Genomic DNA, 27,597 nt, shown 5'->3' with positions numbered 1-27,597 from the left:
GAGGGGCTGGCCCCAGGCCTCTCTGGGGGGGGCAGGCCCCAGGCCTCTGCGGGGAGGGCAGTGGCTTGGGGGGGCAGGAGAGAACCACCCCCCCAGCACTCACCAGCGGCGTGGTTGGGGCCAGGTCCCTGCACTTCCCACCGCCGGTGAGTGCAGGCCTGGACCTGCTGTACTCCTCAGGGGAGTGGGGGCAGGGCTGGGGCAGAGCAGGGGTGGGAAGAGGTGGGGCTGGGGCCGGACCGGGCGGGAAGAGCTGGAGCAGGGGCTGGAGCAGCACACAACTGCGCAGGGCACCAGGAAATTTGGTATGGGTACTTTGCGTGTGGATAAGGATGGCCCTGATTCTAGGTCTTGTCTCCATCCCCAAAACTTCAGTGCTTTCTGACAAGGTGTTCCCTAACTATTTCACTCTTGAAGGGAGCAAAAGTCAGGCTATGGCTTTATCTGCAGCTGTAGAAACCTCTCACTGAATGAGAGTCTAGTTATGTCTCTAGACCTGGGGGATGTGTGAGGAAAGTTGCCTTTTACTTAGATTGTAAACTCTTTGGGGGCAGGGATCATATTTGTTCTGTGTTTGTACCGTGCCTAGCACAGTGAGATCCTCATCCATGATTGGGGCTCATAGGCACTACTGCAGTCCAAATATTCAATAATAATATTTGCAGACATATTTTGTTGTTTAACCAAACATCCCTGAGGTGACTGATTTTACTGGATATTTTGGTTCTTTCTCTGGGTTTTCTCAGAATTCCTCCCTCCCGCCCCAGTCACTTTGACTCTTCTCCCACAAGGGAAAAGGGATTTTCCCCTTTTAAGTTGAAAAGGACTATCCAGTACCACAGTGTCAGGATTCCAAATAAAGTTTCTGATCTGTGTGGGAGTAACTTCCCCTTCTCAGGTACAATTGTTAGGGGTGACTTTTCAAGGTGGTTGCAACTCGCTGGCTAATTATTTGAGATGTTTTGTCTCTTTTCAAATGACAGTTGTGTACTGTGAGACAGGTCCTCAGGTGGGCCATAGCATCTTTAGTGAGGAAGGGCGCTATCCGAGTACTTAGGAGACCTGGGTTCAAACCCTTTCACATCAGACTTCTTGTGTGACCTAGACCAAGTCACTTGGTCTCTCAGTTCCCCAGTATAAACACTTACCTCACAGGGTTATTGTGATTAATACATTAACGAGTGTGAGGCACTCAGATACTACAGGGAAGAGGGGCCAAATAAGAAATATCTAAGACAGGAGTGGGGAGCAGTGCAAAGGTGGCTTCTACTCACCTTTGTGGTTCCGCACTCCTGAGGCTGATAGGTGTAATCACTGCAAAACGGACCAGCCTCAAGGTTGCTCATTTGTACACGACTGCCCTTGCTATCGCACGGCTGCCCTGGGATGATGCAGTATGAGGGGAGACTCAGGAAGGAACCCTCAGATAGATGGCACGGCTGGCGTCACAGCGGCTTTCAGAGGATTGGATAAAGTGGCCTGCCTGGGGGCCAGGGCATATGTTGCTGGTCATGATATATGGAGCACCACACAGGAGTCTGCCTGGCCTGTCTGACTCAGACAGGGAGGTGGAACTGGAAGAACCTGCCCTTCAACTGTCTCTCTGAGCTGGGCAGTTGGGAATTATCTGGGACTCCTGACAAGAATTATACTCCTGCCTGAGGGCTAAAATGGGCAATAAAATAGCACTGGTGGCACTTTTATCAGCTCTGCCCACAGCTCACGGTCCACCTGCTCGAGATGCCGGAGTGAGACGCCATTAACAGCAGCTTGCGGAGCTGTTCAGAGTGCGGCGACGTGCGCTGTACTCAGACAGGGAGTGCGTGTTCATGGCTACACTCCTTTCACTGCAGTGCGAGGAGCACCCTGGGCCATGTCCGCTGATCGGTGGGTGGCCCTGTAGACTTACGCAGCTACCACTCTGACACCTATAGGCTCTGTGTCCCCCTTTAGGCTGATTCGCATCCCTGAGGGCACTAGAAGGGAAGGCAGTTTGGTCTGGCCCCTGAGCAAGGGGGTGAGGCTCCTTTTACCTTCCCAATCTCTTGTGTCCCAACTACAATCTGGCCCTTACGTGAGCAGTATTTGTGGCTTGGCGCCTCTGTAGAGACTGAGTGTTCAGCATTCTCCATGGATTGTACCCCCAGAGCCTGGATTCCCTCCCAGCCCTAGGGTATAGAAGGCAATTATTTTGCTCTCTAGGCACCTCCTGTAATGTCTAACAGCGAGGCCAGCAAGTTCCCGCTACAAGTTCCCTGCTTTAGCTGAGTTTAGCTGAAAGCATTCTGCTGCATCCAGGACTGCCTGATATTCGTTTCAGCTTGGAGGATGGGGTGTCCACAGCTTTGGATAGGACATAAACAGAGAGTGATCGTAGAACAAGGCGAATGTTACAAAGGCTGGGAAACCATACAAAAGCATATTTTGTTTCGTTTTTAAATTACTAAAATAGAGACTTGGTGTAGGAAATGAGCATTTCCTGTCTGTCCTTTGGGTCCAGAGTAAGCGCCTTACAGAGTGCATGTCAGCTCGAAAGCTCCTGAAAGGAAAGATACAGTATGTGCGCCTGGAGCCTCCTTTATGCCTCCTCTGAGTGCAGAAATGCCCAATGCACCCATGTAGCCATCCTCCTGGCTAAGCACAGTGTTGTTGCTATTCCGTCAGAAGGTGGGGTGAGTGAAGGTAACTGCCCAGATCTCCAGCTCAGGTAAAGCAGCGTAACTCCATTGAAGTCAATGGAGCTGAGCCAATTTACCTGCGCAGACAATCTGGCTCAGGGATCATTATTATAGTTATGACAAAGTCTGATTTTTTTTTCTCCCCCCTTCTTAGGCTGACCCAGCTGGACACAAGAATGAAGCTTCTGGAACCATGGAAGGTAGCCCTTATTGTTCTGGCAGTCGTGTTCTTTCTGGCTCTAGTCATCGGTCTGCTTGTCTATTTTTTGCTCTTTGGTAAGTGTGACAGTCTTGGTGAATTGTACGTGCTGGGAGTTTACTCTTGTGATCTTTGTGTGTTGTACAAAGGATGGAATTCACCCCAGGATGTAAGCCCACTTAGGACCTTTTAATCCCATGCTAAGGGTGTAATTAGCACTTTCCTAAAAACACCTCTTAAAAACCAGCCATTTGTCTAAAGTAGGGATTTAAAATCTCTGTCCATTCTATTTCTGTCTCCTCCGCTGGGGTCCAGGTAGAGCGGTTGATGGACAGTTATCACAGTAAGTCCAAGGTCTACTAGCATCCAGCCACTGCAGGATTATGTTCCTATTTTAGTGCTTTATGTAGTGATGTCCCTGACTGGGTTGTCTTCAAGGACTGAACCTAGGATGTCTGGATCCAAAAGCAAAAGCCCCTACTGCTTCAGCTAAAGGAGCAACATTTAGTTGAAAGGAGATTGCAAATTCATAAACTTTGCACGTGGCCCATCCTGTCCAGAGTGGCGGATAAAGCTGGCTGGGAAAGCCTTCAGTCACTCTGTAGCTCTGGTTCTGTGATGCACAGTGCCTTCTGCTGTCTTGCTTCAGAGTTGGAAATCAATGTAGGCTCGGATGCAATACCCTGGGTCGAATCTGCTCTGTGGACCAGAGCCTTGCGCAGGGAAGTCCAAGGTGGTGTAGCCAGCTCTATGCTGCCTGTACTGCTCCCTCTTGGGGATAGGGACATCCCAGAGCAGGGCATGGAGCAGAGGGGAAGGGTTGTGCTGGGACGGAACGGGTATGTGGCTTGTGTGTCTTGTATGCTGCCAATCCCTGGCTGACAGAGTGGTCCCTAAGGGCTCTATTGCAGCTGGCCTACCTTTGAGCAGCTTAAAGGCTCCTTCAGGTTAACACTGAAGACAAAAGCGAGTCTCTGGTTGCCCAAGGATTGGAGGAGCTAACGGTGGCTTAGAGCCCCCTTTGCCCACAGCACTGAGCAGAACTCAGCTGCAAATCTAGTCCATGTAACTCCACTGACGTGGAATAAGTGAGATTAGAACCAGAAACCCAGAGTCCTGTTCTGCCTGCCTGGGAGCCATGACATCTGCTACCTAGCTCTGCCATGCTACCTATCTCCAAATGGTAACCTAGGCATTGACCGTTGCTTCTCTCTGCCTCTATAGATCAGGATATGTACTTTTACAATGGGACCTTTAAAATCACTAATGTCCAGTACAACCGTGAGTTTGACAAGCACACCTCAAAAGAATACAGAGACCTGAGCACAAGCATCGAGATGTTGGTAAGTCAGAATTGTTCTTTCTCCCCCCAAGAATGTCCCTGAGAGTCCTGGGTTACGTGACTGGAATGAGATGCTGTTCTACTCCAGGCCGTAGTGTCCAGGCTCCATCCAAAGGGAAGGATAGTCTTGGGGGTAAAGAAGAGGGCTAAGAATCAGGAAATTTGCATTCAGTTCCTGGTTCTGGAATTCATCTGGTGTGTGACCCAAGTCACTCAATTCCTTCATGCCTTAGTTTCCCAGTGGAAGCAATGAGAATGATAATTCCTCCTTCACAGGGTTAATTCATTAAGGCTTATAAAGCAGGCTAAAATAATCCAATAGAAAGGACGGCATTCTGTCTGTCTGAGGCCTTTTTCTGGCCCCATTTCAGTCATATTTAAGTGCCTCACAATCTTTAATGTGTGTATTCTTACAACAGCTACTACCACTTCGTTTCCAGCAAGCCTGGGACATGCTGGAACAGCGCTTTGGGAATTGAGGGCCTGATCCAAAGCCCGTTGGAATCAGTGTGGCTCTTTCCACTGGCTTCACTGAGTTTTGGCTCAAGCCCAACACTGGTGCTGTGTGAATACTTAGACGGTGCAGTCCCGATCAGTGTCTCACTATTGAATCTCAGTGCCAGAAACCAGGGGGGCATGAAATGCTAGCCAATTGGCCAAATATGTTCTCTGCAGCTGCTGGGGTGGGTACGCGGTTGAGAATATGGGAACAGAAGCAACACGTGGACACTCTTCTGTTGAGCGGAAAGCACATAATTCATAGCTCAGGACAGCCGTCCCCTAACTCACTAACCCGTCGGGGGGGGGGGCCCTGATTGATGGGAACACTGCGCTCGATCTCCCCTGTACTCTGTGATGTGTTCGAACGAGGTTAAGCTGAGTACAGTGAACCTCGTCAGTTCTGTGAATGGGCTGTGGCTGCACCATGCCAGTTGGATGGTTCTTTGAAAGCAAGACTCTTAGGTTGGATGAAGGACATTCATCTATGGCAGAGGTGGGCAAACTACGGCCCGCGGGCCACATCCGGCCCCCGGAACCCTCCTGCCCGGCCCCTGAGCTCCGGGCCCGGGAGGCTCGCCCCCGGCCCCTCCCCCGCTGCTCCCCCTCCCCCACGGCCTCAGCTCACTGCACCACTGGCGCCATGCTCTGGGCTCCATCGGCGGCCTGACCCGGTGCTCTGTGCTGCACCGTGGCATGGCTGGCTCCAGCCGGGCGGCGCGGCTGCCTGTCCGGGCACTCTGGGCAGCGCGGTAAGGGGGCAGGGAGCAGGGGGGTTGGATAGAGGGCAGGGGAGTTCGGGGGGGAGGGTGTGGATAGAGGTCGGGGCAGTCAGAGGGCGGGAAACAGCGGGGTTGAATGTGGGCAGGGGTCCCGGCGGGGCATTCAGGAAGGAGGGGGGGGGGTTGGATGGGGCAGCAGGGGGCACACAGGGGCAGTGGTTCCGGGGGCAGGCAGGGGACAGGGAAAAGGGGTGGCTGGATGGGACAGAGGTCCCAGGGGGGCAGTCAGGAATGAGAGGAAGGGTTTGATGGGGCGGGGGTCCGGAGGCTGTGACTGCACCGTGCCAGTTGGATGGTTCTTTGAAAGCAAGACTCTTGGGTCAAATGAAGGACATTCAGGGAGCGGGTGGATGGGGCAGGAGCCCCAGGGGAGAGCAGGGGTTGGATGGGGCGGGAGTCCCAGGGGGCCCGTCAGGGGAGAGCGGGGGTTGGATGGGGCGGGAGTCCTGGGGGGCCTGTCAGGGGAGAGCGGGGGTTGGATGGGGCAGGAGTTCCATGGGGGACCGTCAGGGGAGAGCGGGGGTTGGATGTGGCGGGAGTCCTGGGGGGTCTGTCAGGGGGTGAGAAGCAGGGGGGATCGGATAGGGATTGGGGGCCAGGCCTCGCCTGGCTGTTTGGGGAGGCACAGCCTCCCCTAACCGGCCCTCCATACCATTTCAGAAATCTGATGTGGCCCTCAGGCCAAAAAGTTTGCCCACCCCTGATCTATGGGCTTTGATAGAGTTAGGAGCCTGAGCACTGTAGTCTTGTATTCTGGATGCTCTCCAAACAGAATGCCTTAGCTGAGAGTGCGCTGCTGTTACACCTGATTGTATTGTTTCACAAACATTTTCTCTCCTTTTAACAGGTGACCAATACATTTCGAGCCTCCATTTTCAATAAGAAGTACATCAGGTCCCATGTCGTCAACCTGCGGTATGTAAAATGAAATGCCGCTTTCTTCCTCAGCAGGTCTGTTTCCTACTTGAGGTTCACTCGGATGAACCTTTCTCCCAGTCTGGGGTAGCAGGAGGGCAGGGGAAACACATCCTGTTGCCATCAACCAGGACTTTTCAGCAGCAAGATGCCGGCCTGGAGGCTATTCCACGGCTTGCAGTCACTGGGGGTATGGCTGCCCCCTGCCCGTTCTGCTGTCACTTACCCCTGTGCAAAATGGGTGTGAAAGGCTGCCATGCTGAGCTAGTATAAGTGTCTGCACAGGGGGCAGGGCAGGGGGAGTCAGAGGAAGGCCCAGTGCCTCTGTCTTTCCCACAACAGTGTCTTCATGGTCACTGACCCCCAAGAAGCCAAGATTGAGCACTTAAGGTATCCGCTTGACCCAAGAGGAGCAGAGAGCTCTAGTGGGACCTGACCCAGTTCAAGGTCTCCAGATTGCTCTGCAAAGTGGCCCAGAGTAACAGGATCTTTCTCTTCTCGATGTCCCAGGAGTGGGTTCAGTGAACCTTATATCAGATGCTCATAAGTGGAGAGGTGCATGCAGGGTGATAGAGCAGTGCAAAAACAAGAAAAGCCCATGCAGGTTTGAATAACTTACCGAGAGGCAGCGTCATGGGAGAGGCAGGCTGCAGACTATGGCTGCTCTATAGCACAGATGACACTGTGTGGTACTGATATGAGCACTCGGGGAATAGCGTGTCCAGGCGCTTCATTACCACACAGGTACTGACAATTGGGAGGGAGTTCAGTGCTGAGCTAGAGAAGTGGTGAAGTTGCTGGAGGGGGGTTGGCTTTCAAGGAAAGTAGGAAAGAGTTAAATACATGGAGCTTCATTCAGTGCCGACTAATGGCTGGGGAGCGTATCCAGGGCATGGTCACTAAGGAAGGAGGGGAACCACAGAGTGCTGTGGAGGAAAGGGTGAATTTAGGCGGCAAGGGAAGTGGTGGAAGTTCCATCCTTCAGCACACTTAATCCAGATGCCTCAGTCAGAGCTGTCGGGCACAAACCTCTTCTGGTTACTGCTCCGTGGTTCCAATGGCCATATGTCACCCTGTGACCATGATCCACATGGTCGTATGCTGAGCTCACCCTCACCACCACCCTCAGATGTTGCTCTCCTTAACATCATCCTTTGCCCCTGTCTTTTTCTTTGCTCTTGGCAAGATTCCCACTGACCTCCCCAATCACTCTGACAGGATGAGCTCAGTCAAAATCCCCTGCTAGCTGCTTAGATCCTTCCCATCCCCCTGTCTTCTATTGTGTGTCAGTCCCCAAGTAAGGCCCAGAGGACCTAATGAAAACTAAAGCCATGTAGAAAGAGAGGACAAGTAGCAAACGTGCTCACTCACCTCGGTCTTTAATGTCATGTCGGTTTGCAGCCCAGACACCAGCGGAGTGGTGGTGGAGCTTGTGCTGATGTTTGAATTCGCCTCAAACGATAACAGAAAGGCCTTCTCGGAAAGAATCAAGAGCATTTTGCTTAGGCGGCTGCAGACAAACACCGAGGGCTTGGAAATTGACCCCTCGACTTTTCAACTCTCAGGTAAGTTTCTTGAGCTTTCCCTTTTCTCCTTGATTTTGCTGCTCGGGCCATCCCTTTCCTCTGTGCAATGTGATTTGTTTTATAGCGCTGATGTGAGTCCCTGCTGTTTCCTTCTTCCCTCTTCCCAAAACAGCCCTGTCACCCTCATCAGCTGACAACCTGGAAGGGTACTATAAAGCTATAACAAGGATACAAACATGGGCCAGATCTCCAGCTGATGCAACTTTACCTTATGCCACTGAAGTCAGTGGGCCAGATTCTAAGTAGACATAAATCAGTGTGACCCAACTGAAGTAAGTGGGTCTACACTGATTTACAGCAGCAAAAACTCTGGCTCCAGGTTCCTTTGTTTTCAGAGCATTTTGCTTCTGCTTTGAAATTTTCTAAACCAATGGTGCAGGAAATTCTGGAAGAGTGTTCCTGTTGGTTCACTTTATGTCTCCTGTTTTGCAGCTTCCTTTCTGGACTTCGCAAAAAGAAAAGGAGTACTTCTGGCACCTTAGAGACTAACCAATTTATTTAAGCATGAGCTTTCGTGAGCTACAGCTCACTTCAGGTGCCAGAAGTACTCCTTTTCTTTTTGCGAAGACAGACTAACACGGCTGTTACTCTGAAACCTTTCTGGACTTGTTTTCCCCCACAGTTAGCCCCAGAATCCAACTCCATATTGAATGAAGATTGCTTTTGTGTCCTTCGTCTTCTTTCTTCCCAGCCTGCCACAGAGAAAAATGAATTTTGGTGTGGACTCAAATGAATAAAAGGTCACTTCTCCACTCTGTGGTCAGATCCCCAAATATAAAGCTGTCACACTATTAAAAAGATGCAAAACTGGCAGTATTCCACAAAAAGGCCCCTATTTTTCTGTTCTCACTGTTATCATCTGACAGAACTGGGCAAGAAACTGTTTTCTCATCTAATGAATATTTTTTGAGAGTTCAAAATATTTTCCTATCTTGAATCAGGATGAAGAGTCAAACTCAGATTTTGGTAAACAAACAAAAAGAGTTGGATTTGGGTCATTTGAAATATTTGGTTTCAGTTTTGATCCCCCCCCCCTCTTTTTTTAGTCTAATTAGTTTACTTTTTGAAACACTTATTTTGAACCTGAAAACCAGAATTTTTCGTTTTTAGAAAATGTTGAAGCAAAAGCTTTTGACAATTTTGACCCTTTTTTCCAGAAGTGTTCACAGTGGGAGAGTTGCCAGAACTGTCCCTGTCCCACAAAGCTTTGTTTTTGACAAACTGGCATTTTTCATTTAAAAATATTTCATCAAAAAATTTCCTGCCTGCTTTATTGACAGTCCCCTACTAAATGAGTTTTGTAGCCTAGTTCTTGATCTCAGTGGACCATAATATTCCCCATGGGGGTCTGATTGATTGCTTATCAGAAGGCAGCAAATGTTGCAGTTGGACCATTTTGTACTCTCTGAGAAGATTCCTTTATTTTAGGGAAAAGCTGGAAAATAGGATTAATCTGAGAAGCTGGTTTTTTAAATACTTTTCAGAGAATATTCTTTAGGCAGATACATTGTGAAGCAAGATCTTCCATTGGTTTTAGAAGTAATGGTGTTATAATTTTGACAGAACAAATGTTTCAGATCTGTCACTTTAAGGATCTCCGTTTCCCACTCTTCTTGCTCCCTCTGTTGTGTTGCTGAAGGCTGAGGACACTTCCAAAAAACACATTAGGCTCTTGTCTTGGCATGTGAATCAGGCTGAGCTTTATTTATTCTTTCTTCCTGTGGGGGAGGAACCGCCCCCTGTTCAGGGTGAATGCCTGGGTGGAAAGAAGAGGTAAATACCTGTGCCATTATGAAGTGCCGCCATTCCACGTACTCCCACCCAGCCCCATGCTTGGAGCCACCCAATCCCTCCGTCCTGTGATAAAGCAATACACATCTAAGCATGTCTCCTCGGAACAGGAATCAAGGGTTTTAGAAGAATACTTTAATCCCTAATGGGCTAGAGTCACCCACCCCACTTCATCACCACATTATTTTAGACTATCCCTTGCAGATAGGTACAGGCTGTATGGGTATGTGGAAGCATCAGGAGTAACCATGACAATGCAGGAGCACTGGGTCAGACTCCGTGCTTGCTGGATCTTGGGGTCTTCCCAGGCCAAGATGACAGCCAGCCACCAGTCTGTTGTAATGGATGGAATGCCTCCAAGGAATGGAGTTGGACACAGTTAACGTGGTTTCCTCATGACCCTCCTTGGAAGAGAAGAAGCATTTGCATGCAGAGCAGAGAAGCCGGTGACTCCACTGGGCCAGCATGTGAGATTTGCTCCTCCCTCCCCCCCCCCCCCCCCGCAATGAGTTGGAGTGTAGTTCTCCTTCTCACTGGACAGTAACACTCCCATATGGGTGTCTGATTGCTTACAATGAGAATTATGCTCCTTTTATACTGAGAGGTGAGGTGTTGGCAAGGGTGTTTAAATAACTAATTGTGCTGACATGTTGCATGCAACCAGATAAGTTTTTTTAATGATCCAATTACAGGCAATGGTTACTTTTTAAATGGCAACACTGAGACATAATCTGATCAGCTTTATAGCTGTGAAGTACAGTGGCTATCTTTCAATTGCTTTTCTTGGTTATCCTGGCCTCAACATAAACAATGTCAGGATAATTACACTAGTCATATTGTGTAACTTGTAGGACCACAGGAATTGCTGCCCTGGATCAGGTCAGGAATCCATCTAGCCCAGTATCGTGTTTCCAACAGTGGCAAATATCAGATGCTCTAGAGGAAGAATTACTGTAACAAAGCATTATGGAATAATCTGCCTGTATGGGAAATTTCCCCTTATGCCAGGCAGTTAGTGGTTAGTTAATCTCTTGAATCAGAGGAGATTATGTCCCTTATGTATGTTTCCTATCTAATATACCTCTGCATGGTCTCATTATACATATAAATGGCTCTAACCCTCTTTGGAATCCTGCTAAACTCCTGGATTCAGTGGTATCATGTGGCAATGAGTTCCACAGATTAATTGTGCATTATATGTGTGTGTGGTGGGGGAATTCTTGTATCAGTTTTAAATTTGCCACCTTTAATGTAATTGATTGCCCTGTTGTTCTAGTATTATGAGGGAGAGCAAATAGGGGTGTCTGTTCATTAGATTAGCATGTAAACTTTCTAGAAGAAAGATCAATAGCTGATTACAACTTGGATCCAGCAAATGATGATGTCAGTGACTTCCAGCCTTATCTTGTCTAAACTAATCCATTTAGGGTTTTATACCATGCTTATCCTTACAATGTGTTTGCAGTTGGTTGCATTTACAGGGTTACTTTAGACCAGCACTTACAGACACTCCATCCAAGACCGCTCTTCAAGCCAAGTGACTATCTGAGGGCTTGTACTTGGGGGAACCCCACAGTAGCCTAATCAAGTCCCAAATAGACTTACTAACTGTGAAATCCCCACAAATAGTAAGGCATGCTCATTGGTCTCCTATTACAATACTCCTGGCAGCGCTCCAAAACAATCATCACTTATGTCCCGCAAGGACTTTAAGGAAATCCACCCTGACCAACTGGGACAGTAAGTGTGAGCTGTTCTGACTGTCTGCTGTGTGTTTCATTTCAGGGATGAAGAAGGAAAATGGAGAACACCTTTTCAACAACTGTAAGTACAAGCCGTTTATTAATGGTCCTTAGAGACATGTCATGGTGGGGTTCCATGCTTTCAGGGTTTCAGTGATTTCTACATGACGTGTGCTCAGTCTACAAGCAGAAAGACGATTCTTCTGACTGACTGTGCTATAAAATCTGCAGGTCAGCCTGGCACCCGGAAAGGGGATTACACAGCTGAAATTCAGGTAACAATTCTGTTGAGGATGCATGAGGCAGAAGAGAAATCAGCTCACTTTCTTGTAGCTGGGTTGGCACTGTAGGGCTCGTAGGACTAGGTGCTTGGACAGAGGGGTGATGCGGGGGCCATATAAGTACCTAGACATTGTCTACATGGGGACTTACCTCCATTTCAGCCACAGGGGATGACCTGTGTTGTTTAGGAAGAAGTAGGGACAAGCTTTCCACGGTGACAAGCTTGCGTCTCCTGGTGGCTGTGGGCTCCTGAGAGGTCTCCCCTAAGAGAAGGCAGGTGACTTTAGTGCTGATGAAAGAGAGAAAGTGTCCTGCTTCTTGCCTCTTGGACATGTAGAAGAGTCAGGAGGCCTTCTTGGTCCTTGCTGCTCCTCCCAGCTGCCATTGCTGCTCTTTCGCCTGGTCGTTTAGATGTGTTAGGGGGTGGCCTTCATGCCAGAATGTTGGCTAGCTCCTTTCCTCTTCTCCTGGGCCTTAGAGATGGCCCTTTGCTCCTCCCAGCTTCTGACTGTAGGGCTTCCCCAGCATCCACTCAACGGGCCTACCCCCATGCTTAACGTTAAGTGTGAGAGTAAGTCTGTAAGTCTTCCCCTTAATCTCTCTGGACCTCGATTCCCTATAAAATATGTATAATAATAATACTGTTTGTCTCCCAGTCTGTCTACCTCGTCTGTTTAGACCCTAAGGTCTGTGGGGCAGGGACTCTTTCTGTGTTTGTACAGGGCCTGGCACAATGGGGCCCTGATCTCTGCTAAACATAAGCCAAAATTACTCCCTGGCATATATTTTCAGTGCCTCCCAGCCCTAGATCCATTCTTCAGTGTTCCAGTCAAACCGTAGTGTTTAAAAACAGGATCCAAGCACATTCTAGTGTGACAGGATCGGGCCAGATGGCTACAGAAGAGTGATAGAAGGCAGATATATTAGCCCCAGGTTAAGTAGGTCCCTTTTCCCTGGGTAAGGTAACAGGGAAGGTTCCAGAACAATCAGGAACTTTCTGGAAACAATTAAGACAGACAGGCTGATTAGAACACCTGCAGCCAATCAAGAAGCTGCTAGAATCAATTAAAGCAGGCTTACCTAGGGAGGTGGTGGAATCTCCTTCCTTAGAAGTTTTTAAGGTCAGGCTTGACAAAGCCCTGGCTGGGATGATTTAGTTGGGGATTGGTCCTGCTTTGAGCAGGGGGTTGGACTAGATGACCTCCTGAGGTCCCTTCCAACCCTGATATTCTATGATTCTATGATAATCAGGGCACCTGGGTTTAAAAAGGAGCTCACTTCAGTTTGTGGTGTGTGTGTGAGGAGCTGGGAGCAAGAGACACTAGGAGCTGAGAGTGAGAATGCGGACTGCTGGAGGACTGAGGGGTACAAGCATTATCAGACACCAGGAGGAAGGTCCTATAGTGAGGATAAAGAAGGTGTTGGGAGGAGGCCATGGGGAAGTAGCCCAGGGAGTTGTAGCTGTCACACAGCTGTTCCAGGAGGCACTCTAGATAGCTGCAGTCCACAGGGCTCTGGCCTGGAACCCGGAGTAGAGGGCGGGCCTGGGTTCCCCCCAAACCTCCCAGCTCCTGGTCAGACACAGGAGGAATTGACCTGGACTGTGGGTTCACGAAAATGGCCAAACTGAGGGCTGCCGTGAATCTCCGAGGTGAGCAAATCCGCCAATAAGCGCAAGACCCACCAAGGTAGAGGAGGAACTTTGTCACACTAGCCATTAATAATCACAGGAGGGACAGGGAGATTGATTTTCTTCTGGCGACAAATGTAACCGATATTATTTGTACCTGCTGACTCAAGAAGTGAAGGATTTATTTGCAGGAATCCCTAGCTAGGAAATGTACGGTATACATTGCATCAATAGGGCCTGATCTAAAACTCACTGAAGTCAACGGAAAGACTTCCACTGACTTTGCATCAAGCCCATAGCCTTTGGACTTGATTGTCTTTATGCCATATTATTATTCAGCATTGTAGTTAGACTATTGGTGCATCTCTTTGTAGTTAGGTGGGGTGTTGCAATTTCAGTAACTATGGTTGAAGTAGTTCCCAGCTGTTCACAATTCATGGACTTGACAGTGTCATTTTTTGCAGTTCTATACTAGGTTTTATTCTCCATTGTGCATAGTTACTAGCTCGGGGACTCTGCAGTAATGGAAAAGAACGGACGTACCTGCCATACAGGTTTTCAGGACACAGTGCCTGCAGACAGATCCCATTCGCAGCACCATGCCTCATGTACGTGCTGGGATGCAGGTCCTGGTCCTGAGCTGTTGAGCTAGCTAACAGATATGGTATGTAAGAGCCGTGATGGCTCATAATTCCCCACCCATCCCAGTGACGGTGGGAGAGTCCTTTGCTCTGCTGCTTTGATTGCTTGGTTCATCCCTCCTCCCTGCTGCCGCCTGGAGAAAGGCTCCTCTGTGCTGGAAGCCTGCCACTCTGCTTGTTTGTTCCTAAAACTTTGTTGGGGGAGGGGGAGGGAAGTATTTTTGTTTTGCTCATACAAATATGTGGAGGTGTAGGCCACCTGCTGGTGAGGTGCCATCATGAACACTCCCCTAAGAGGCATGGACCTACCTGCCTGGAGCTATCTGTCCCCACAGGGATCTATCTTTTGCAGAGGTTAGCCTTTGGAGAACATGCCTCTGTCCGGCGATCTAGCTACCATACTGTGCTGCTGTGTGTGACCAAGGTGAGAGCTTTCAAGGTGGCTATCCTACCACTGCTGGATCCATCGCCATCCCTGAAGTGGAGTGGAGGCATCCCCTGTTGCTCCAGCTGCTGGTTCCTCTCCGACTCTGGTCGTGAAGGAGCTCCACTGATTAGCTACTACTGGCTGCAGTAGATGCACGTCCACCTTGCTCCCCACAACAACTCTACCTTGTTTAGTGGTTTGACAATAGGTACCAGCTGGGTCAGTCCACCGGACAGGCATTCCCTGCCCTTGGGACTTGCATGTTCGTGCTGACTGAGGCTGATGACTGCACCACCACAGATGTCCTGAGAATTTTCAGCTCCTCCTTGGAGCCTTGGCTTCCGCCCGGCTTTGGATGGCACTGTACTGCCTGGACAGGTTTTATATTCTGACTTTGAGAGCTGTTCCCCATAGAGCTGAGCAAGAAATGGTTTTCCCATCCCATGAAAATGGTGTGGGATTTCCTGTTCTGCACTGGAATGAAACCAAGGCTTCTTGAACCTTTTCAGAAACAAATGAGAGGGGCAGCACCCCAGAATAGCCAACAGCTTGGTGGTCCAGGCACTCCCTTGGGATGTGGGTTCAAGACCCTGATCTATATCTGGCAGAGCACAGACTAGAATCTGAGTCACTCATATCCCAGCTGACTGCCCTATTCAGGGGTGCCAGAACTGGGGCGGCCAGGGGGGGTCATGGCCCCATCACTTTTAAAAGTGGAAAGACATAGCCCTCCCACTTTTTACTGTCCGTAAGGGTGAGGAATGGGAGGGAGGAGGCAGAAAGGAGTGAGCGGAAGGCGGGATCTTGGGGGAATGGGTGGGGGCCACAGTTTGGATGCCAGTGCCCCCCAACACACACTTTTACGGAGTTTCTGCTGCTCCTGGCTCTAAACATCATGCCCCTGGTTATTCTGGGGTGGTGATGGGGTTCGTGTCTCACACCCATAGCAATTCCATCCTGGACCTGAGACAACACCCTGATGAACGTTTTGGTTTTAAGAAATCAGGATTTTCCAAAGGAAAAGAAGTTTCACTGAAAAATTCCCAGCCAGCTCCAGTTCCAAATGCAGACTGGACTGTGCCTCTCCTGAGCAGATACGGCTGCCTTGAAAAGGACCAGACAGCTCTGAGATTGGTTCACAAATGTCGACATGGTCTCCTCCCTGCAGGGGGAGTTGCCCACAGTTCTGAGTCTCAGGTAGATGCTGATAAGAGCTTCTGGGTACTGAGCACTTCTGCAGATCCAGCCATGAGCATCTGTATATACACTGCTTGCTGGATCTACACTGCTCACCCTGGCACATCCTAAGGTGTCAGCTAGACCTTATGCGTTGAGATGTCTGGAGGGCCCAAGGCTTTGAAGTCCTGCTTGCCACGGTGCATACCCTGTTGGTGGTTGACACAGCTCCTCCCTGGTTTGTAATTACTGCCAGCAAAGCGCTGAGCATCCCACTTCTCACCCGGTATACAACCAGCCTCCAGGAGCAACTGACTGAAGCCTCCGATTGCCCCAGGCCCATTCCTGCTCCCGGTGGTAAAGGTGCAGCCCCCGAGTGACAGCGGTAGGCCTCGATGTCTTCTTTCAGGCAGAGCACTCTGGTTTCGTGAAGGGCTTAGTGCTCACCCTGGACTGATAATGCGTCTCCCTGATGCTAGTGCCGCATTTGCTCTCGGTTCCGTGAGAACTCTCAGTCAAGCCTTGAGCAGTGACTCCGAGGACAGAGTGACCAACCTTGGCCCCGCCGCCCCAGTTCAGCTTGGGCTGGCAGCTTTTACATAACCGGTGCTGATGCGTGCTCTGGAGATGTCAGCATTCCACCCTGGGCATTGACCCGCAGCATACCGTACCTGACTGAGGTCTGGGGGACAATGGGAAAGGTGATGTTCAGGGGGCACACTTAGACATAGAGGATGTGGGACCAAATATAGCTTCACTGGGGAGGAAGAGAAAGCCAGGCCTTTACACAGGTCACAGAGAAAAGGCTGAGGTCATAGCTTTTATTTGGGGATCACCCAGACTGCTGTTGCTGTTGTGTATTGCAGCAGGGGCTAAAGGCTCTAGCTGAGATCAGGGCCCCATTGTGTGGGGTGCTGTACAAGCACAGACTAAGAGGCAGGTCTTTGTCTGTGTCGACACAAGGAGAGAGAGGAAACAGGTAAAGTGACTTAGGTCATACAATAGGCAAGTGGCAGAGATGGGACTAGAACCCAGGTCACCTGAACGCTTGTCTAGTTCATTGCCCCATTCTTTGCACCCCGGTGCCTCTCGGCAAGGCAGGCCTATTGTGGTACTTGGAGATGGGGTCTCAGGTCTGAACCACTGGCTGACGGAGCTCTGGCACCATCTTCATACTGTACAGAGACTGTTGCTGAAAGCGTCTCTGCCCAGGGTTACCTCTGGCTACACAATATGGTGCAAGAGCCTTCTGTTGCCTCAGGCATGTGTTTCTACAGGCATAAGTTTAAAGGGACAATGTCTGTGAGCAGTGGTTTATTCTGGGGCCTGACTTCACTCCCGTTGAGCAGTACGTGACTCTGCAGTTGGCATAGAGCTCACTAATGAATGACTTGCAGAGTTAGCTAGCACTCCAGGAGTACAGAAGGCCAAGTCAGGCACTTAGACGTAATCTTTACATCAGTTACTCAGGACTCCCGATAGGATTTAAACCCAAAGAATATTAAGCATCTAATTTACGTCGCTTTTTGCCTTTTGCTAAGCTTAGGCAATGAAGATAGACTAGTCAGTTTCACTCTTCTTTAGAATTGGGTTCCATTCAATTCCACCATCTGGCTATCCTGCAGTATTGAGGTTGCAGACACAGTTTAATAAGAGTTCTATTGCAATTTCCATTTAAAAAACCATAATGGAAACATTCCTGTTCATTTTACAAAGGCGTGCTCTTATAACACCTGAATTTTAAGTTAAACGTGACCTGACTCGAGCTGGGCAAAACATTTTCAACCGATAGGTTTTTTTGTCAAAAAATGCCCTTCCCTCCAGCCCCCCCCCCCGCCCTCCGTGCTCCCAAATTATTTGTGAATTTGGGTCAACAAATACTTGTGGCTGGGAAAACAATGGGAAAAAAATTCAAAGAAATGTTTCATTTCAGATTGTTGTTTTGTTCTGACTTTTCATCTTGAAATGGCATTTCAAATTCAAATTTGGGCAATTAAGATAATATGCCAAAAGGGTGAACTCCGTCCACCGGATCTGTGCTGCAGCCAGCTTTTAAATAGCCCTTTGGAGGAAACCTGTCAGTCAGCCAGATGGTCGACCCACAAGGGTTGGGCACATGGCCTCACCACCTCAGAGACTGAGCTTCTGGGCTCATCCCTCCTGCCCCACATCATGAGCTCTGCCTAGCAAGACCAGCTGAGATAGACTCCTGGTCTGAGACTTTCACACTCTTCAGGGACCAGTGCACCTCAGCAAACATTTGCAGTGACCCCAGGCAGCCTTTTCAAAACAGAGTAGGATTTATTAGTCACCTTGAACACAGCACTGGCAAGTCCTTAGGTTAGCACGGAGAAATAGACAGAGTCCATTCTGGCCAAGACAGCTTTCCACCCAGCAAAGCTGCCAGGGAGTCCTTCTGGCTTGCCATCTCTCTCTGTCAGTCCCAAGTGAGAGCTGCCGTCTCTCTCCCAAAAGCCAACCCTTATCTCAGCCCCAAGACACTTCTCTGTCCAGTTCCTGCAAGCCTATGCTGAGTTCCACCTGTCAGGGCGTCCCTTGGATAAGTGTCAGTTGCTCAGTTCTTGGGGCTTCTGTTATCTTTGTGAACCTGCCATTGATATGTGTCGGTTTCAGCCAGTCCTTTACCGACCCACTCATTCCACCCCAGACTGTTACATGACATAACACTTTATGTCTCCTGCTTTGCCCCAAGAGCAGCTTTTTAACTCTTGTGTAGCCATTCGGTAGCAATGCAAAGTACAGAGGCAAACTGAGGCGTGCATAGGAATCATAAAAATATGTCAGAAAATTCCCACTTTTGTCAGACCTCTTCCCCCCTCCCAAACCAAAACCAACCCCCCCCCCCCCCCCCAAATCCGCTGAATTGAAACAAAAACTAAAAAAAAAAGTTTTGAATCGACAAAAACATTTCAGGTCTGTCATTGATTAAAACACATCTTTTGAGTTGATGAAAAAATTTGAAAATATTTTGGTTTTGTTTCTCATCGAAGTGGATATTTAGTTCAGTCCCCAAATCTAAAAATCAATTATTTGCTCAGTTCTAGACCCGACACAATCTGTTGTACAAAATATACTTTAATAGATCTCTACAAAAATCCATATTTATTACATCCTCCAGACAAATGTTGACCTTACAGGAAATGGACAATAATAGTTGGAGTTTAGCTTATTTTGGTTAAATCCATGTATACAGATTAATCCTACCTGCAATTGTGTTTTACTTCTGGGTTATGATTTAGATATGTATTTAGTTTTTAAATGTTTTTACTATTCTTTAAGAGATCTTCTCATGATTTATAATAATAATGGTGTTTTTCTTTATGCAGCTAGATGGGAGGATTAATATCCCATCTACATTACATTAATTATGTAGAGTTGGCAGAGTTGGCAGCAACAAGGGCAGGGTTCAGTATCTAGGGGATCCATTCCAATAACACAATGCAAAACCGGCTCGAGCCCCCACCCAGTGACCTGGGACAAATATATACCACCCCTGCTGGGCGCCTCCAAGAGGCAGTACTTCCCCTCTCGCAAGCACAGAGTCTGAGTGTAGCAGAAAGCCTTTTAATAACAGAGAGAAACAATGTGGCATTATGTTGGGGAAACACCACCAACAGGATTCATAACACAACCCATGAGCAAAAAACCCACCCCAAGCAAATTGGGGCATGTCCTTTCCCTTTGGTCCTTGAGTCCAGCAACCCAAAATCACCCGAAGTCCCAAAAGTCCAATGACCCAAAAGTCTCTGTCCCTGGTCGGGGGAGCCCCAGAGTTCAAAAGTTTATCTGCAGAGTTTTACCTCCCAACCTGGGTGGAGATGGGGGTGTGGGGTTAAGGGGCACCTTACGTGGTCGAAAGCTGATGGCCCCACCTCTCCATGGGGCTCCACTCTGCCAGCCACCCCATGAGCTGCTCCAGGCATCCCACAAACTGCTCCGCTCCGCTCTGCCAGCCGTCCCACAAACTACTCCGCAATATATCTTCAGGCTCCCCCACTACTTAACACAACACTCAGTGATTTCAGCTCTTAGTCAGTTCAGCTCTTTTGTGATTTCAGCTTGTAGTAGGGGAGCCTCAGTGCTGGTACACCATTAGCCCAAAGTGAATTCAGCTCAGCAGCCTGTAACTAGACTCCTAATAGAATCAAAATTAGCTCTGATATTCCACAGTGGAGACAGGAGGAAGTACAATTAGCATGTAAGGCCCTCACCAGGGGGGCCTATACCACCAAGTATATTAATACCTGTCCCCAGCCTTTCTCCATTCACTGGGAGTTGGAACCCATGACCCTTGCCTAGCGAGTGCTGCTTACTTGATGGTGAGTCCCTCCATCATAACAAAAGGCCAAGTACAGTTCCACTCTCCTTGATTCACATAATCAGGATAATAACAGTTTATTCCTGCCCCACTAACAGAGAAACTGGGGCTCCTACAGGCAGGGGGTGTGTGCCTATGCAAATGAGATCAGCCCCTGAAGTTCTTTTCCACAACCCACCATGACTCGCCACCAGATGTCAGGGTAGAGCTCATCCTGACTCTGCTTACATCTAGATACAAGGGTGGGGTGGTTATTTAAATGGCATAATTATAAATACAATATATTTTGGTTCATTCTTATTTTAAGATTGTTTGTTTGGTTTTTGTTGTCATTATACTTGACTATGTATGTCTTCTGTGTGCCTAATATTGTGTGTGTGTGTGTGTGTGTGAAATCTCACCCTGTGTGACTGTGGTTGAATATCAGTGCAGCTGTGGTGTCATATCTGTTTATCTGAATGCTGTTCATTTGATGACAGCTATGTTATAACTAACAAAATGCAAGCAGCCATTTGTATTCAGCATGCTGGGAACATACACCAAACAAAAGCTTGTCTTTCTTTCCTGGGGAGCAGTCCAGCTAAGTCGGTCCTTTCTTTGATAGGTTGTGGGATACGAACAAGTAAATCGCTTTCCTACGCAAACAGAATAACGGGAGGCATCTCTGCCCAGGTTGGCGAGTGGCCATGGCAGGCTAGTCTTCAGCTGAGCGGTATCCACCGCTGCGGTGCAACGCTGATCAGTAACACGTGGCTTATAACTGCAGCTCACTGCTTTAGAGGGTAAGATCCCAGCTTGGAGAGAGGATGCTGTAAAAGACTGTGTGCCCTTACAGACACCAATCTGGAATTCTGTGACATTTGGAACCAAAACAGAACCCCTAGATGTATCCAGGTTCTGATCCTTCAGTTTGGCTCTGAGCTGTGCCTGGGAAGAGACCTGAGAGGTGGTGGAAGTCAAAGATGGCTGTATTCTACCTTTCAATTCCGCCCAGCCCTCGGGCTGCTTGGTGTCAATTCAGCCACCAGTGCAAGTTAGAGCAACCTTGGGGCTGTTCTAACTTATACCAGCTGGCAACATCCCTCAGGGGATTGCTGGAGCACAGCAGTGTTCTGGCCAAGCTCTGTGCTTCCCACATGTAGCTCTGCATTTGGGTGCCTAACTGGGAGCTGAGCTCTTTGAAAAATTGTCTGTGTATGCCTGTGATCTAATCTTGTATCTCTTTCAGACAACAGAATCCCAGTAGGTGGACGGCTAGCTTTGGAACTGTCATAAGACCTCCGCAAAGCAGAAGATCCATCCGCAACATCATCATTCATGAAAAATACTCTGATGCCGTTCAAAACCACAATTATGACATCGCTGTTGTGCAGCTCTCCTCCCCCGTGGAATTTACAAATGTCATACGCATGGTCTGTCTCCCCGAGGAATTTTACGTCTTCCCACATAACACTACCTGCTTTGTCACGGGATGGGGCGCTTTACGGAATGAAGGTGAGTGTCTCCTCAAAGAGCCCTCCCATGACGTTATGTTTTTAGTTCATTTTCAGTTCATTATGCAAGTGAATGTGGTTTCTTATCTGATTAGTCTGGTGGCTAATTAGCCATTGGCACAGCTTACCAAAGGAAGTGGGACATTCATTCTGACACAAAGGTTTTAAATCGGGATTGGATATCTTTCTAAACGAGACACCCCCGCTCGACCAGCAGCTGTTGGGCTCAAAGAATAATTCTTTCCACTGCAGGAGTCACTGAGTGAAGTTTTACAGGAGGTCAGACCAGGTGATCAGAACGGTCCCGTCCGACCTTCAAATCAATTACCAGGCTGAGCATCTGCGTGTTATATGCAGGTTGGCTCAGTTCATTGTATTCGGCATTTTCTGGGACATGGCAGAGCTGCAAGCCACTAGTGCAAGGACGAGAAAAGAGTCCCCTGTTGCTGTTTATGCCATTAGCAAAGCTAAGCACATTTCATTCATGCATTCAGTCACCAGCTTCCTTTCTGTCCCATTGCCTTTGTTTATACATCTGGCATCGGCTTGGTGTTATCTAGCTTCCAGAACCTTTAAATTTGCCCTAGAAGTTCTCTTCACTTAACCACTGAGCACATGCTTAACTTTAAGACAGATTGACATCAGTGGGACTTAACGCTAAACCTTAAGAGCATTGTTGAATTGGAGCCTATACCTATATTAGACTTTCGCTGTAATCATGGATTGTCCAAAACCATATTCTCATTGGGGCTTTCTGATCTCACAGACATGTATTAACTCCCCACAGTGCACAGCTGGGACCTCGGCACCAGAAATCCCTGTGTCCATTATATTAGAGGGGTGAGGTCAAAAAATGAATGGGGTGGGGGACTTGGATTAAGGCGCCCTGTGGGGATGGATGCTGAAGAGGCAGCTGGGTTTGGGGCAAGTGAGAGGCCGAAGGAGGATAAACTGTTCTCTTCCCAAAGTGTCAACCTGGCCACTTCCTTTAGGCGCTGAAATGGAAGCTGAGCATTTGTTGGTTCCTCCTGCTCCCCCCAGGCCTTGGCTTGTAGAACCCATTTGTAAATTCTAAATCCTTTCTTTCCCATTTTAGGTTCAAGCATTAATAATCTCCGGCAAGCGGAAGTGAAGATCATAGACACGAACATTTGCAATAGAGCAGAAGTGTACAATGGGGCCATCGCACCTGGGATGGTGTGTGCTGGATACTTGGAGGGGGAAATAGATGCTTGCCAGGTAGGTCTAATATCAATGCGGAGAACTGATCAGTGTGAGAACTGCAGACAGATACTTCCCTGCGCCTGGTGGTCTCTGAACATACGCATTTTAACAGACTACACCGGCGTCCAGCTCAGGGTTCTGATTTACAGAGCTCCTGTGGGAGCTGGGGAGGGAAGAGGTAGTCTATTACAATCCACAACTTCAGAGCACATTACTTATATCTGCACCAAAGAGACCCATGATAGCAGATTGCTATTTTTGGAGATTGTAAAAATCCAGGGATGACGCAAAGAAAGAAATAGGAGACTATAAGGGGGTGGGGCAGGGACGTGCTCAAGAGGGGGCAAGCAGCCCCCCCCGCCCCGTAATCATTGGGGGGCACAGAACTTCTCCAGCCCCAGGGCCACGGAGGCAGGGAAGATTGAGCTCTGGCCGGGGCTGGGGCAGGATGGAGGGAGGGAAGATCGGGCAGCGGGGTGGAAGGGGGAGCGAGCTTCTGTGCCCCCCCCCATAGGGCTCAGATTTAAATTCCTGTGCACGCCCATGGGGTGGGGGTTTGCAATAGTGAACATGGGGCATGTACCCTGAACAACTGTAATGACAAAACTGTAGGGGCCTGATTTTCGGATGGTGTAAATTAGCATAGTTCCGTTGACTTCAGCAGTCCTAGGCTGATTTACAGCAGGTGAGTCTTTGGCCCTGTGTGTATAATTTATGTGTGTGTGTATATATATCTATAGATATATAGATATATATATATAAGAGAGAGTATATACATGAGGGTGTGATAGGTATAAAGGTTTCACCAACATATGTTTGAGGTGGACACACAATGACATTGACCATCTTCTCAATAAATGCAGTGAAGGTTGATTTCTACTGAGGCTGTTTAATGCCTTTCTCACAATTGACAGCGGCATCTCCATTGTCCTGTGGGTCTGAGTAACACTGAGGATCATCGTCCCCTGCACATTCCAGTTTGCAGTGCAGTATACTCTGTGATCTGGTAGATGCACCAATGCTGGATTGGCTGCAGCTGTTAGGAGGGCAGCTTAGAACAGGATTTTCAAATGCATTTAGTGCTGGCCTAGCTCTGCACCCCTGGAGTCCATGAGAATATTCCCATTGGCGCCAGCAGGAGCAGAGCTAGGCCAGGGCTGAGTGCATTTGAAAATCCCACCCTCTGTTTTTAGTATTGGGCTGACAGTGGTACCCAGGAGTTCCAGTTAAGATCAGGGCCCCATTTTGCCAGGCGCTAGAGAAACCCATTCAACGATAGGGGCCAAACCGTAGAGAGCTTGCAATCTAAAACATGTATTTTAAGTTTGTAATTACATGAATAAATACTTGCATTCACTTGCGGATCCTGGGGCTAGCCCATTATATAAGATTGGCTGATCTGACCACTGTTATATTGGGAACCAATGAATTAATTCCTGTCCCCTGGGCAGGTGATCAATTTGGAGTGTGGGCGTAATTTACCTTTATCAAAGCATGCATGGAAACAGGTGTTATTGCTGGGCATAGAATTACCCAGTCCTTTGATAATTCCAGCTACAGTAGTTGACCTTCTAAGACCTTCTGCAGCAGTGAATTTCCACAGGCTAGCTGACTGGTTTGAGAGGACTTATTTCATTTATCCTAAATGGATTCACTTTGGCTAGTTATGATAATTACAAAAATATTTACCCTGTTTAATTGTCAAAAGGCTCATAAACATTAATTGAATCTTCACAGTGCTCCTGTAGGCTAGGTCAGTATGAATTCGTACACCTCTTTTACAGATGGGGAAACCAATGAAGAGGGAAAGGGCCATCAGGTCAAGATTTTCAAACCTCAGTGCCTACGTTTAGGTTCCTAAAGCCTTATTTAGACACTTAAGTAGTTGATTTGATGTTCAAAAGTGCTGAGTACCCAACAGCTCCTTCTGAAGTCAAGAGTAGCTGCTGTGTGCTAGGAACATCTGAAAATCACGTCACCTATTGAACGACTTCAGTAAGGATACAGGAGCTTGAATTTAGGCTGCTATTTTTGAAAATGTTGGCCCTAAATCGGTATTTAGGCATCTACGTAAAAGTAGATGGATTCACAGAGGGCACGAAACCATCTGGTTTGCTACATTAAGGAGCTCTGGATGCTTAGCACTTCTGAAAAACGGGTCTCTTTCATTTCGGTGCCTAAGGTAGGAGACTAACTCTGTGTTGCTAGATTTGAAAATGTTGGGCTAAGTGAATGAAGTCGTCCATTTCAAAGCTGGGATTTTAACTGACTCCTAAAAGGCACGTGTTAGTGGCTAGGAATAGGGTAATATCCCTTAAAATAGTTTGTGAGCCTTCCAGTGGTGCTCACTGTATTCCATGATTTAGAAGCCAATAGAACCCGGCCAGAGCAGCCGCGTGTATATGTAGCCAAGGCTTGCACGTTGTGTGTATCCAATCTACGTAATTATCTGGGCCCCGGCGTGCCTGTATGTTTCTTCATTTATTGTTGTGTAAAGATAAAATGACACCATACTATTGGAGTAAGTCTCCCGCCAGAGGATGAAAGAATACATAGCTCCTCTGCTCACCTTGCATATATTGAGAGGGGAAGATATAGCTTCTATCAGCGAAGTTGGTAGAAAAAATCCTTCAGGAATACCAGAAATAACTTACCCACCAGCCAGCAGCCTGTGACCTTATTCTCAAGTGTGATGTTACTTATGTAGTAAATGAATTTGAACAATTGGCTTTAAGATTTGCTTTAATATTTAAATAAATCCACCTGCTTTGCTCTCAGTTTCTTCCTGCTGAATTCCACCTTTCTCTCCCCTGTAGGGTGACTCTGGTGGCCCTCTGGTCACTGAAGATAGAAGAGGAGTCTGGTTCCTTGTTGGAATAGTGAGCTGGGGAGACGAATGTGCTAAAAAAAATAAACCTGGCGTCTACACACGAGTGACTTACTATCGGGATTGGATCGCCGCAAAAACTGGCCTCTGAAGGAGTCACAAGTGGGTTAAACTGCACAGGCTGGGTACACAAGCCAGGAACTCCACAACACTCTTTACCAGTCTATGCTTCGTTTACTGTCCAAAGCAAGCGCCGGCTTAGCTTGTGGTGACATTCCTACCGCTCAGTGACTCGTCTCTGAACTGAATTGCTCTGGCCTGTCGAAGGAGAGGAACAGACTCAATCAAACTTGCACAAGGAGCACAAACTGCTGACTGATTTACCACTTAGGAAAGTGTATCTACTGCTTCCAGGAAAGGCAGGTTATTCTGCATCCTCAACCCAGGACTGAGAATAACCCTGCTTTCCACCCTCTATGCTACACACCTCCTGCTGGGATCAGATGACTTGGCCATGGTTTTCCTAGCTGAGCAAAACGCCCCCTTGGTTGGAGCCCATCGGCGCAAATCGTCAGTCACCTGGACAGGTTGTGATTGATCCACAGCATTTCCCTCCAGTTGCTGAGTGCCTGGCCTCCTGCATTACTCCACCACAGGGGTGGAAATCAACCAAAGTTTACTCCATGGCAGCACAGGGCATTAGCAGTAGGCCACAGCACTTGACTTTAAACAGCACCATCCCTACTGGCACCAGAAGCCTGTTCGAACCAAAGGCAGGTAGGGCTGTCTTCTCCTGCTGCGCTACATGGGGCTGTGTCACTGAGCACGTTCTATTGGAGGTACTCAACGGATGGCCAGGGAGGCCACTTGTGAACTCGGTTATGCCACACACAGAAATCCTTGGCCAGTGTGTAATTAACACACAGAGCTTCCCACCAGCAAAAAGGAACACCCACCTCCAATGTGGCTGAACTTCCTGGGGGAGGAGCTTTGACCCAGGAGACCGTACTTATTGATCATGTGCATCACAGTAGTGCCCAAGAGCCAACCAAGAATAGCAGACAGTCCCTGCCCCAAAGCGCTCACAGTCTAAATAACCTCTTAGCTTCTACTTTGCTTCCTGATGGGGTGGAGGGAGGAGAGTCTGTATCCCATTGCTGGGCATGAATTGGGATACAGGCCAGCCCTTGCACTCCTCATCTCAAACAGCCATTTCTCCTGTGCCTTTTAAAACCCCCTAATCCTCTGCTTCTCACTACTGTGGAGCAGTTCCGCTACTGCGAGGCTCTATGTGCCGGTGTGTCAAGCACACGTGCTCTGCACTGGGCATCCGGTGAATCCCCATATTTTCCCCAATGTCTCACCTTAACTCTGCCCCCTGGGGAGCTGAGCAGCCCTGTCACTTGCTAGATAGCCGACAAGTTGCTAGATCAATGACGTCCCACCTCCAGCCGTCAGTAATATACACCAGAGGAGAGAGAAATCAACAGAGGAAATGCTGGGTTGCTGACAGCTGCATCCAGTCCAGTGCTACCAGTCTCAGCTACCTCATACACCAGACAAAAAAAAAAAACAACCTTCAGCCTATCCTTGGAAGATCTGGGGTCAATGAAGCCATCACCGCACACAATCTCTCATCACCAATAAACCTCCTATCAGCTCTTACCACTGGCACTTTAATGCATTTCTAAGTTGATGTCTCTCATGCATCACAGTGCCCTTGAGCTCCAGCAAGAGGCTCTGCTGTATTTCAGGGCTCTGTTTGATGTAGCATATGAAAACCAGCATCTATGAGGGTGCCTACTCATTTTGTTCAGCCCAGCGAGCAGAATAGTCACTGTAGCAGAACTTAGCTTTACAAACATACTGCATAATACATAGGGCGAGACAAAAAGGGCAAATCTGATTCTTCTGGTGATAAGTCATCTTTCTAGGAAGGTGATCTAATCTGTGAATCTATTTATAGAGAACCCCCTATGCAAGTGATTGTGAACTAGTTGGCAAAGTACTTTGGGCTGAGATTTT

General features: G+C 48.3%; 1 protein-coding gene across 1 annotated transcript; it reads left to right on the top strand.

Moving 5' to 3' along the window:
• Positions 1-1,740: 1,740 nt before the first annotated feature.
• TMPRSS11A (transmembrane serine protease 11A) lies at positions 1,741-27,597 on the top strand. Its single transcript, XM_048847104.2, has 10 exons — positions 1,741-1,748; positions 2,833-2,954; positions 4,102-4,220; positions 6,347-6,414; positions 7,816-7,979; positions 11,577-11,615; positions 20,633-20,810; positions 21,257-21,522; positions 22,618-22,760; positions 25,562-27,597. Exons 1-10 carry the CDS (start codon positions 1,741-1,743, stop codon positions 25,721-25,723), a joined length of 1,269 nt encoding a protein of 422 aa, XP_048703061.2. The 3' UTR covers positions 25,724-27,597.

The sequence above is a fragment of the Caretta caretta genome, chromosome 4, assembly GCF_965140235.1.
Source record: "Caretta caretta isolate rCarCar2 chromosome 4, rCarCar1.hap1, whole genome shotgun sequence".
Lineage (NCBI taxonomy): Eukaryota > Metazoa > Chordata > Testudines > Cheloniidae > Caretta > Caretta caretta.
Note: the sequence above shows the minus strand (reverse complement) of the source record. Positions and strands in the feature narration are given on the sequence as shown.